Consider the following 12,886-nt stretch of genomic DNA (forward strand, 5'->3'; position numbering starts at 1 on the left):
TCTTGATCTTTGGGTAGTTTATTTTATAGCATCTATTATGTCAAGGCATCAATTATTTTGACAACCCTACTATATTTGGTATCACTGTTACTCGTGTATAAAAAACGTACTTAAAATAGATAAAAAACGATACTTAGCTTGGCCGGGGAGGACTGTAATACAATGGGGAAACCCTGCCCTATCTGCTTTGCGCATCTAGACTATAAAACAATTGTACATTTATCTTTGTAAAATAGCTGAGTGTACGTTTAAGGTGAAACCCAGTCCCAAGCCTTCTGCTGTTTCCATCCTTTTTCATCCAAGATTGCAGGATTGATTGTATTTACCTCTATTGCTTGTCCAGATCCCCTATCTCTGCTGAAGAAAAAGCTTCCCATAGTATGATGCTACCACCACTATGTTACACTGTGAAGATGTTGTGTTCTGGTGGATGTGTAGTTAGATTTTATTTTTTTTAACCACACATAGCATATTGTCAAAATAAGAAAACAGCAAAAGGTTTTTGCTTTGGTCTCATCTGAGTACAGTACTTTCTTCCACCTGTTTGATGTAGACATGACTTGTGGATAAATTGCATAATGACTTCTTTACATTCTCTTTTCCAACAATGACTTTATTCTTGCCACCCTTCCAGAAATGCCAGATTTCTTTAGTGCACCACAAGAACAGTTGGCCTGTCGACTGATCGCTCCCCCTGACCTGGGGACCTCTGCAGCTCCTCCATTATGATCGGCCTCTTGGCAGCTTCTATGATTAATGCTCTCCTGTCAGTTTAGATCAATGGCCACGTCTTGATAGGTTGTGCCAAGATTTGTTCACTAATGTTCTCTGACAAACTCCTGAGACCTTCACAGAACATCTGCAGTTATACTGAGACTGGACTCTAATTACTGATAAGGTGACTTCGGAATGCAATTGGTTGCATTGTAGTTAGGCAGATGAAAGCTGAATAAAAAAATAACAATGTAGCATCTTTCTGATAATTAATTGTGTATATATATATTTATTTGAAAACCATGTATAATTTTGCAAGCTAGAATCCCCCCCCCCCCAAAAAAAAAATATATATATATATATTTTGGAGTCTTTAACCCAGGCTTTCATTTAATATATTATAGGTTAATAAAACTTCAAAGTGGACTCACGGTGCAGAGCGTCTCAAACACTTTGTCAGAAACAAAACCTCCATCAAGACCGAACAGGAAAATGGACGCATAGGACAGCATGCCTCCTAAGATGATCAGGTTGTTCATGTATGGACTGGACATCTTAATTAGTCTGAAGAAGAATAAAAATAGGTTAAATAAATGATAAACAGAACAGTGAAGCTTTAAAAGATCTTAAAAGAAGTATGTGAAACAGTTGTACATTATCAGAATAGACTCCTTCTATTCATATTTACTATTCAGCCCACATACGCGTCCCTGACCTTCACTCATCCCTCCAATTCTTCTCCCTTCGCATAAACTGCTAAGTTACCTTTTATCTGCTCTGTACAACTATGCATTTCATCTTCACTGGCTAGCACTATTGCCAAGGTTGTCCTGGTCTGTTGCCAGATGCTGACCTGTGATTTCGGTTCTTGATGTTGAAGAACAGGAAGGCGCCGGCCATGAGCATGCCCAGGATGGTTATGGTGGACAGGATGCTGTACAGTAGCACGTTGATGTGGCGCCGCTGCAGATCAACAATTGTCTGATCTTTAGGAGGCCCCACACCTTTTACACAGAAGAGGAAAATGTGTTACTTATTAAATCCGTTTTCTATGCTAAACTTTTTCAGAAAACTCTAACAACTTTGGACATTCCTCCTTTGTATTTATTCCTCATCGTCTGAAAAAAAAATGTGCAGCTGCAGCAAATATTAAAACTTATTCAAGCAAAGCTTCCACATATTTGCGGCAAACTTTCTATCTGCAACACAGTCAGATTATTGTGGGTAAACCCAGCATCTTCTTATATTTAGCATTGTTTTTTTTTTTGTTTTCACCTGTTAATGTACCCATCATTTGCAGGCGCATCCTTTCTGCATTTACTACGGTGGGGGATGTAGAAAGAAGCTTTCATTGCTGGAGCTCCTTTATTTGGGACAGAGAAGGGAAGATGGAGCAAAAGAGAGCCGAGGGGGGGAGAATACCCAGAAGGATGAAACAAATTCCAAAGTATGTCAACACTAGCTATCTGGAGAGAGGGGGAAAATGAACCGGTAAATAATTTAGAGGCAAGTGGCCAGTTTATGGTGGCGAAGTGTGGTCCTCATTCAGGCTCAAGAATGCTGACGTAAAAAAAGGTATTTTCCACAATATGAGTAACTGTACACAGTTGTTGTGCCCCAGATACTGCTTATTTGCATACATAGTTGAATTAGTTGTTAGATAACCTGACACGGTATACATTATAGATAGCTGGTTTTGCTATTTCCTTCAAAAGGGTTTTGTCTGTACAAAACATTGTTAGACAATACAGGCAATGTGAGAAATGAGAACAGGGATGCAAATATGTAAATAAGCAGGCGAAAGTCAATTTTGTGAACATAAGAGACGTTCACAAGTGATTTTTCCAAGTCCAAGACAAGTCTTGAACCTTTTGCCCCACTTCAGAGTCAAGCCTCAATTCTCTAACATTTTATCATCAAATCCATGACATCTAGGTCACCTCTAAGCCTGCAATGCTCTGGGTTTGCAATCCAACTTTATTTATAAAGCACTTTAAACCACCAACATAGGGTCATAGTGCTATACCGTTAAATAAGTTAAAAATAAGCCTAAAGCAAAACATGCAATACGCAAGCGGCATAAATGCTATGTTACATGTTAGGATTACAACACTGTAGGCTACTGTTTGCCCTTAGGCCTCATTCTTTACATGAACATTTATTAATTATCTTTTAATCTTTTAACATTAAGTTTTACACTGAATAATCTAAATGTAATTTCCACCCCTTTAAAGCTATAGTTGGTAATCCTGTTCAGAAACACTTTTTAATGTACTGGGTAAAATCGTCCTTCCATCCTGAAAGTAGTCAATATGTTATGTATTCAGAAAAAAGGAGGTTTACATTTTTTTATTTCTGTGGGAGCTACAGGCCTGTTAGAACTCTAACCAATCACTGTTCTTCACATTGAAGAGCAGGGATTTGTCAGAGTTTTCTTCCTCCTCTCACACCCCTCTGTCCTTCAAGTTTTGGGGGTATCGCCTTTTCTATTGGTTGTCCCACATGCCAATCATTCTGATGCGCTCATGTAACGCCCATGTGCGTGCACGTTCCTTGTTTGTTTCCGCTTGCTGGCTGCACATGCGCACTTCTAGCGTGTATGTATCCGGTTAGCTTAGCGGTTAGTTTCGGTTTTAGCCGCTCATTGTAGCGCCGCTGCTCTCATCATATGCATGAATGAGAATCACAGGAAGCAACAGTATAATCTTTTATACCAGATTGGTATAAGAAATTGACAGCCCATAATACACCGACACAACTTAATAATCCATGGCTTCCTTTTTCAGTAAAACATGTGCGACAGCTGCACTCACATAGCGACTTCCTCTCGCTCTTCATTACATGAGATGAAAACCACCATTAGGACTCAAGTCTAAGACCAGAAGTCCAAACCAATTCTCAAGTCTTTAGAAAAATGTGAAATGTTATTTTTGCAACTAAGGTCTACTTGAGCCGCTGTCTCTGGTTTGAAGTGGCATGCGATATGCATTATTCTGACGCATGACATTACAACATAGATTTAAAAAAAAAAAAAAAAAATTTTAGGAGCCCTCATCAATATTAATTAGAAGGGGTTCATGTTGGGACTTTATTTCAGAATGGTTACATGGTAAACTGTGAAAATTTTCAACCAGTTTGAACCAAGCCTGGAACTTGTACAGCTCCTGAATCACTGCTCATAACGTGAGATCTGAATACTAAACACTTAAATTATTTTTATAATACAAGACCAGACGTGTTAAATAATATAGATGAGGATGAATAATAGCTAATCATATCTGTGATATTTGCATTGACTCTGTGGAGTAATATGGTGTTTTGTCTGATATGCTCTAGCATTACGCTTAGCCTGGTTACCCCATACAATAAGCAAGTTATGTAAATATTTTTTATGGAACTCTGGCTTCTGAAAGTCCCACTTCACAATTATCACCAGCACACAAAACAAATGGCAATTCAGATCAAACATAAGAGATGTTGAAATCAAATGGCAACAGCCTGTTAAGTTCTCCCTGCAACATAATTTCATACTTGTGGTGGACCAAAATGGCAGCCCTTGAATGTCAACGAATGCTAGAAGCTACTGCTCTGATTTACAAGAGCCTTAACCATGGCAAAGAAATAAAAAGTGGGCCAGGTTTTATTGAACTGGTTTTATTGTATTGAGTGATAAAATATTAATTCATGTGTTTCATTCAGCTTGCTTCAGCAAACCCGTAGAAAGATAAGTTGCCCTGCCCTGTATCTGCTATTAACCCTCCTGAGGTTTAAGGGAATGTTGCGAGCGGAGGAGCATTTTCTGTACAGAAAGCCAGGCTGTGAACAGCTTCAGTAAGTAAAGATGTCATACCTTGGAACCTGATGGAGTCGTTCTGTAGGTCCAGGATATCGGCGATGGCATTGTACTCTCCCACTTTTACTTCCTGACCCTCTGTAACAATAAGATTCACATACACAAATATGTAGGTATTAAAAGAATACTATGTTTTAAAACTATTTAGTTTCTTAAACCATGGGTCCTCCAGCAAAAAAAAAGATAATCTCTGAAAAACGACTGCTTATAAGGGGTTTGCGTGATCTATTTAGTAGCTAATATCATCTTTATGACAAGAAGGGGAAAGTCACTGTACTGGTAAGAGTGTCTGTATAAAAGCAACTATTATGCTTTCATCTTTGACATTTTGGCTTATAAACAAACAGGGGGATGGTAGTGATATTACCATAGCCACATCAATCAGTTGGAAATGCTACTTTTTATGGTCTCTTTAACGAAATTGTTCAGTCTTCTATCAATGAAAAAGCCTTTTCTGAATCCCTGATTGCTTCACAGAAAGGACATATATACACATCTATCATCAATCCACCAATAGATGATGGATGATAGATGAGTGTGCACTGCTGTACAGGCTGATGCATGGGGCTGGTTTCCACTGCTTTCAATACTACATTAATTGTTTATTGTTGCTTTTTTTCATTACTACCCATTTTAACTCTGAAATGCTCTACAGCGTCCAGACGTAGGTTTCGCAGCAGAACCACTGCGTTGTTGTTAAGAAAAGAACAATGGTAGCTTTCTGCAAGGCCGTTACAGCTACATTTAGATATGTTCCTACAGAGATGGTAAAAAAAAAAGCCTCCCAATGTCTCCTACTTGCAGGATGTACATACTGCACGTGAACTTCCAGCTTTAAATAATCAATTGCATTATCGAACGGACAGATATTCGCAGGAAACAGAGGTGGTGCAGTGGTTTCTGGCAGCTACTAGCCCTGCCCAGCTACCTTCAGTGTCTCCAAGCACACAGCCTTGTGTGCATCCTCACTTGGTCAGCTCAGTTAGCCCAGTACCAATTGGATTCTTCCTCAACAGCTTCTCCTCCATAGCGAGCCATAGCTAAACCTCCGCACAGCATCAAAGATTAGCCTTTGATTCTAACACAAAGAAGCCAAAGATCTTCTTTGCTTTATTAGAGCAAGTGAGAAACTGCTCACATTTTGCAAACAGCATTGGTTTCTAACCCCAGCCTCTGTAGCATAACATTACATTGCCTTTTTTTTGGGTATGCATTAAGAGTAAAGCTCTTACAACACCACTATTTGCAAAAAGTTCATCCTTGTAAGTACCGTACCAATTAGTGGCTTATTTTATCTTAACGAAATCCTAAAGCTAATGAAAAGCTCCAAAAAAACAGAAGGATCGCTAACTGATGTAGAATGAGACAGTAAACAGTTGTTTCTTCACTAGGATACAAATGCAATGAAGAGACTTTAAACTGCTAACTCTGTTCTTTTATAAACATTTTCCAAGCACAGCTACGAACAAACAGTCTCTACAGTTTAATATTGCAGGAGAAATGACCCTGTCGAGCAACCCCAGGCATTCATCTTCTAAAGATTACTTGGTTAGATTTTACAACAGCGAGGAAAGAGACAGCAGATGTGGAAAAAATAGACAGGTTATTCTTTTTGTTTGTTCTTAGACCACATACACAACCTGCAGTTTGTTCAAGTGTTCATGTTCAAGCCTGCTTTTTTTCCCCCCGTTATCTCTCCTAAAGATTGAACTTTTAGGCAGAAGTGTCCTTGACAAGAAAAATGATGGACAGCATCATCTATTAGTGGGCCACCCTAGTCCCCTCTGCTTTTCCTCTTGGCGGATTACTTCATTTTATCTTAAGTCTTCATCAAAAAGTCAGCAATGGTTGAAAATGTCACACTAAAATCAATTTCGATGCAGTGAAGTAAACGGTCTTACAAGAGCACATTTTAACAAGAGGTCAGAATTATTTTTCGCTCTCCAAACCTGGTATGCCAGGGAGTGGGGAGCAAGAATATTTATCAGTATTAAGTATTAATCTTTTTTTTAATCAGGGATGCAAAAGTATTAACACGGTAAATGGTTATAAATTGTCTTGGCGAAATTCTATGCGCAGCAAAGTTTGCTATGCTCCACAGAATTGCTTTTTACATGTGATCATATGGTTATCTAAAGATTTGGGAAAGAACTGCAGAGTGGTTCATTTTATTCAAACTGCATTCCCTGGGATCAGAAGGCAACGTGGCCGATGAACAAAGGCAACGTTGTAATTCAAACATTACCAGCAAACTAGACACAATGGCAAACAAGTTGCAGATGAAAATAAGTCAGCCTGCTCAGTGCACAGATTCACAACATGCTTTGGGAGGAAATAAAACTTCATACAAATTTTACTGATGTTTGCACACATAAAAGGAAACAAGAGTGTTCCACGTTTACATCAGTTGTGACAAACTCTTTTGTCTCCAAGCTAATTTAGTGGGCTATAAAAGAAAGTTTCCATAGGAGCAAAGACAAAATAACAAAACAAAAACACGGGACTGTCAAAGGACTATTGCACTTAGACCAACAAAACAGTCTTAAAGTTATTTTCTCAAACAACATCACTTACAAGCTGAAGTCTTTAGCTTCTTGTTACAATAAAAGCAAGCCTGTCACAAGCAGCTGTAAACATTCAAACATCTCATCTGTGGGTATGGGTATAATAGGTCAGAGTGTCCGTTAGTTTTTGTGGAAATTCGTCCTTTGTTGTTAATAAAAGAGGGAGGCTATCAGACTTTTTTGGGGGGTTTTAGGAAAGGAACTCTTACCAAACCAAAATGAAACTACTGCGTGCTTGAGTCGTCTTTGTTTAGCTGCTTCTTTCCTGCGTGAAGCTTTTGACATTTTTTTGCTGCCATCAATTATGTGCTCTCTTGCTTTCGTTTCCCTCAAAAACAATTGTAGACCAGTGTTGCAGTACTTTCTACCCACTGCTGCCACATGTTGCTCAAGATCAGGCTCAAATTAAACGACCTGAAGCAGTCAGCTATGCTTAATGACATAGATGCAGCTGATCTGTAAGCAATAGCATCTAAAATGGCCAGATTGTAACAGGATAAATTGGTTTGATCTGAATTTGATTTTAATCAAAATAGCTTCCATATAGTTTCACCTATTTTGTCAGATAACGTGCAAGGAAAAATGGGATTTTATGTGAATTAGGGTTATATAAATAAACCAAGCTGAAACTGAATGGAAATGAAAATTGAATGAGCCAATTCATTAAAAATTGATTCACCTCTGGAGTATCAATACCAGCTTACAATGGTTGGGCTTTTCTGAACAGGAAAAACCTAAATGTGACAGTTAGTCAACTGTAAAGCACTTGACCCAAAAAAAAAAAATAGTAAAGCATAATATTTAGCAAATATTCTGAGTACAAGCGAAAATTCTTGAGCACCAATAAATCTTTGAGTTGATTAAACATTCATTTCAGTTTCTGTAACTGCAGTAAACAGAATATATTTTTTTGTAATTGTTTTATAATTAATATGATTGCTCCATGATATTTCTGGGTCAGCTGTAGTTTTGTATAGCATAATGTTAAGCTTGACACACTTTGGGAGAGGATCTCTCTGAGGTATACTGACAGCGCAAGAGTTCTTGCATTTCAATTTGATGGAAAAACACAAAACATTCACTGTAATGTGCTATAGATTGTGATCTGGTGCATCCGTGTACAAAAACGAACATACTTTTCCTTCATCACCAGAGGATGAATATATATATATATATATATATATATATATATATATATATATATATATATATATACTCCATTTTGTAAAGAAAGAGTTCATGGTTGTTGTTTTTTTAATCACTCATTCTTAGCAGCATGTTGATTTGAAATCTGCAGTGGTGACTGCTGCTAAAACCTCTGGTACAGACCTATCTCTCATCTCTATGAGTAAATAAAGGAAATAAGAGTCAGGCGAAACTTAAAACAAGGACTGAAAGGGAGACATCTAGGAACGCAGGCTGTGGACAGGTGACAGTGTGGAGTGGAGGATCACTGCCTTTTAAAACATTTAAAATGGGGCCGCCCCTCATGTCCTCTCCACTTAGCTCAGACTTTGGTGCGGTGTGTCAAAATGGGGTGACAGATTCACTTTCCGTGTGTATGTGAGAAAGGAAAGATGGAGTGAGGGTTAAGCAGGGGCAGAGGAGGTAAAGAGGAGATGTCTAGAAGGCGAAGGATCTGACAGGAGAGAGAGCACAGTGCTGCAACTTTGGAGAGAAGAAACTGGCTTTTCTGTACAATATCTCCTAAAGAAAAGGCAATGCAAGTAGATTTAAACTCTAATGATCCTTAGACAAATGTTGTTTTAAAAGTAAGAAAATTACAATCTGTGTCAAGTGCCTTGCAAAAGAGTTAAAATGTATTGAACTTTTCCAAATTTTGTCCAGTTGAAACCACAAACTTGGGATTGTTGGGACTTCACATGATGGACAAAGCCAAAAAATGTATAATTCTGAACAGCTTTCAATGCCTACTCTGCCACTCCTAAATAAAATCCAACTCAAACTGTTATAAGAAGTCACCAAATTTGTAACAGACCTGAGGGTAATTACATCTCAGAACAGCATGGATAGGAAATTCCATCCATCCTGTGCATCTTTCTTGAATCTTCAAGCAGTACTTAATGTAGCTTTCCTTCAAATGCAAGCCACACTTCTCAAATTGTTATTGTTCCTTGAAAACCCTTCACAATTCCTGCAGATAAAATCCCAATAAAACACATGAACTTTGGGGTTTAGCATGATAAAAGGAGGAGGTTGAAGATGTCTGGATAGTTTTGGAAAGTCCTAAAGGTCTGTAAGCAGTTTCTGCTTATTTAACCAAACTCAGCTGGTGCCAAATATCAGGTCATGGGCACCAAATGGGTGGGTCCTGAAATGACCCCCTCCACTACAATCATTTTATTAAATTTTTTTTACACATGCCCTTGAATATTTGCTTTGTAAGCACTACTACTTCCACAGTGTGAGTCAGGGTCACAGACCTACCACAGTTTATTGCGGGTCACATGAATAGTTTTAGAACACCCTGTTATGCCTAAAGTAAGACAAGAGATTTAGGAAAACATGGGGGCAACTCGGTGAAGTGGTAATGTAGAATTAGAAATATGCCAGTTATTATTAAAGAGTGCTGCAACTGATTTTGCACCCCAAACCTGGCCTGGCCTAGGTCATCCATTAATGGAAATTCTAACAAACAGGAAGGAGTGGACAGAATCTCATGTCACACCGAATAGATGTGCTATTTAAGAAAAGCCTGACTCTGCACATCAGCTCTGCCCCAAATACCTCCTCTGGTTTCACAGTGCAAGAGTTGTAACCAGCCTGAGGGATCAGGCCTCTCTGCAGTCAGACTGATAAGATGGTTAGGCAGGGAGAGAGAACGAAACAGCACTGTGCTGCTATGCTACACATAGCACATGGCCGGAAGATGGGAAATCCCCTGCATCAGGATCCAATCTTTTTGGTTATTCTCAGGAAATTCCGTTAGCTCAAAAACAACCACAGGGTGGTGTCACTATCAGAAGAGAACAGAAGATTTTATTATTATTATTATTATTTTATAATTTTTTCTGAGAGCTTCGACAAATGCATTTAATAACCTCAGGAGGGGACTGAACACATTGATTCAAGTTGCGCCTAACTAGAAGCATGGAGCATCCCCATAGAGAAAGCCGAGCGAAGCCCTATTTCATATAGAAAATATTCCAAACAAATCTTGTTTTTCTTACTGGCAGTGGAATACAAAAGTCGTGTGAACAATCCGCAGTGACATACAAGATGAAAGTGAACGTACAGCATGTCAAATGTTTCAGCTACAATCTATTACTCCTACATTTTTAAGGATCCAATGTACTCACATTAACCGTGCCCGAAGTACAATCAATCGGAAATTAGCACGTTATTGCAAAAATGCTTCAAAACAGCAAATGGAAGAAGGAACGATAGATGTTCTGAGATAAACCTAAATTATATGTGAAAATAAAAAAAAAAGCAATTGTTTAGGCTTTCAGAAAAAAGGGTTTTCCAGCTCAATAACAAATTGCTACACAGATATTTGCATTACTTGAATTGTTTCACATTTCATTCCATTTCAACCACAGCATTCCAAGTATGTCAGCAATAAGTAGCACATAAGTGATGAGTAGAAGTAAAACTTTAGGCATGCTTTCTTTTTTAAATCCCAGCATATATTCAAGTGTTAGTATGGCCCAGTCAGAGTTCATGGCTAAATTCAATTAAGACTCTCCATCCAATCTGATTGAGCTTTGACTGGAACTATTTCGCAAAAATACAAAGCTGATGAAGCATACCATAAATGTTAGACTAGTACTCACTTGATAAATTAGAATATTACTCAAAAGGGAATTTGTTTCATTAAATAAATTCAACGACTGACACACATTTTAAGAATTTATCACTTGCAGGCTGCTGTTTTCAAGCCTTTATGTCTGTTAATTATGAAGATTTTCTGCTTAAAGTACATTTAAGACTAGAATATTACATCCGGACGATGACAAAATATATACAGACCTGTGGGCTTGATTAAAACTATGAATAAATAAATGTAATACCTGCATAAGTTTTCAGAAAGGTACTTTTAAAACTGACAAATGAGCCTCATCAGAACGCATATTGTAATTTATTAAATATGACTAGATATGTAAAATTAATCCAGAATAGAACAACAGATCCTTTTTCTTCCACTTTATAACTATGTACTACCTTCTGTTGAACTAACACTTAAAATCCTGATGAAATGGTTGCAACATGACAAAAATGTAAAAATCTTTCACTTAGAAATGACATACGGAGAGCCTCTTAAAAGAAAACGGCAAACGAGACAGAAAATAAAGAGAAGTTATTGAGAAGAGTACCTTGAAACTGGTTGAATTTTATTGTGCCCATCCTCTCTCCGTTACGAAACATGACTTGACCCTGAAAGCAAGCAAAACAAACTACAATGAAAAACACACGCATGTGGTTGGGTTGTTAAAACAATAGACTGTGCTGAGTAAGATCCACACTAAGCTACTCAATGAATTCAGCAAGGAGCTGAAAATCATGCACGGGGCTTTCCAGGGCTGGCAGGGAAAGGGCAGAGGCCCGACTCCGGCATACTTCATCTCATTTGATTAGAACTGGGCAAAAATTGATCTGTTTAGGGAGGTAAACAAAATTATCCTTCAGCCAATTCATGCGCTAACATTCTCAGTAGAGCAAGGTGGACTCATTTAACTGTGTTTTCAGTTCATGTTTTTCAATCAGTTTGTGTCCCACATCTGGCCAGAGAAAAACGCTGTCAGTTGCAGTAATGAGATTTAAGTTCACATTATATTACCTTTTTCTCATTGAAATGAACCCAGCCAAACATCTATCCCATTTTGACTAAATATGACATAAAAAATAAATAAATCTGTTATTCAATCAATTTCAAGCCGGGCAGCGTCTGTCAATAGACCCCACAGGTTAAGAAAAAGAATGAAGACTTGGCAATGTGGTCAACCATTCTCAGATTGGTTGTGCTTGCTTCACTGTCTCTTTTCTCATCATTCATACTTCACCGTCTCCCTTGTTCTGTATTCTCCTTCTCACTCCATCTTCCCTTTATCCTTCTCTCCCGCTTCATCTACCAGGAGTGTTCAATTAATTCAGCCGCACCATCTGCTCAGAGAGCTCCTTAATTACGCATTTATCTGGGTTTACATATTAGCTGTTGCCTAACAAAATAGGTGAGGGACCGACGCACAGAAAGATAGATGGATAGTTTGCAGTGACTGATTAAACCATAAGTGAAGGGACATGGCAGGGTGGCTGGAGCTGATTTTTTTTCCCTTAAAGAACAGGGAGCTTTGAAGCGGTAGAGGAGGACCCCATCCCTCTCTTTGAATCCCACTCTTCATGTGGCATCTTTGATGTGTGAATGCATTTGGCTCTTTGTGAAAGCACTTAGTGTGTTACTGCATTAAGTCTGCGTATTTGCATGTGTCACAGATATAGCCTATGTGAGCACGCCTTTTCCAGGACTCCAGAAGTCCTTTAGATTTGTGATGCACAACGTGTCGCGCCTGAACGTGTGTGTTGGAGTGCGCTCCTGATCAGCTCCTTTTGTACAACACTGAGATAACTGGGGTGTGTAATAGGGGTCAGGTTGTGTGAGTTGAAAACAAGAGCAGAAACTCGGATTGAAGCCATTATGATTCTGCATGCTGGTTGCTGGAGTGGCTGCATACCACACATGCTTGCTCTAATTATTGTAACATCAGCTGTGGCCAGACTTGCAATGGATTACACC

The 12,886-nt window shown here is 38.5% G+C and overlaps 1 protein-coding gene across 1 annotated transcript in view; it reads right to left on the reverse strand.

Annotated features, from left to right (window-relative positions):
• LOC105937545 (gamma-aminobutyric acid (GABA) B receptor, 2) overlaps window positions 1-12,886 on the reverse strand; it is a 204,806-nt gene that overhangs the window by 19,337 nt on the left and 172,583 nt on the right. The window contains exons 8-11 of the mRNA XM_036145868.1: window positions 11,469-11,529; window positions 4,565-4,645; window positions 1,568-1,718; window positions 1,146-1,278 (exon numbers count right to left, since the gene is read on the reverse strand). Coding sequence (XP_036001761.1) covers window positions 1,146-1,278; window positions 1,568-1,718; window positions 4,565-4,645; window positions 11,469-11,529 — 426 coding nt within the window. The remainder of the gene's footprint in view (window positions 1-1,145; window positions 1,279-1,567; window positions 1,719-4,564; window positions 4,646-11,468; window positions 11,530-12,886) is intronic.

The sequence above is a fragment of the Fundulus heteroclitus genome, chromosome 13, assembly GCF_011125445.2.
Source record: "Fundulus heteroclitus isolate FHET01 chromosome 13, MU-UCD_Fhet_4.1, whole genome shotgun sequence".
NCBI lineage: Eukaryota > Metazoa > Chordata > Actinopteri > Cyprinodontiformes > Fundulidae > Fundulus > Fundulus heteroclitus.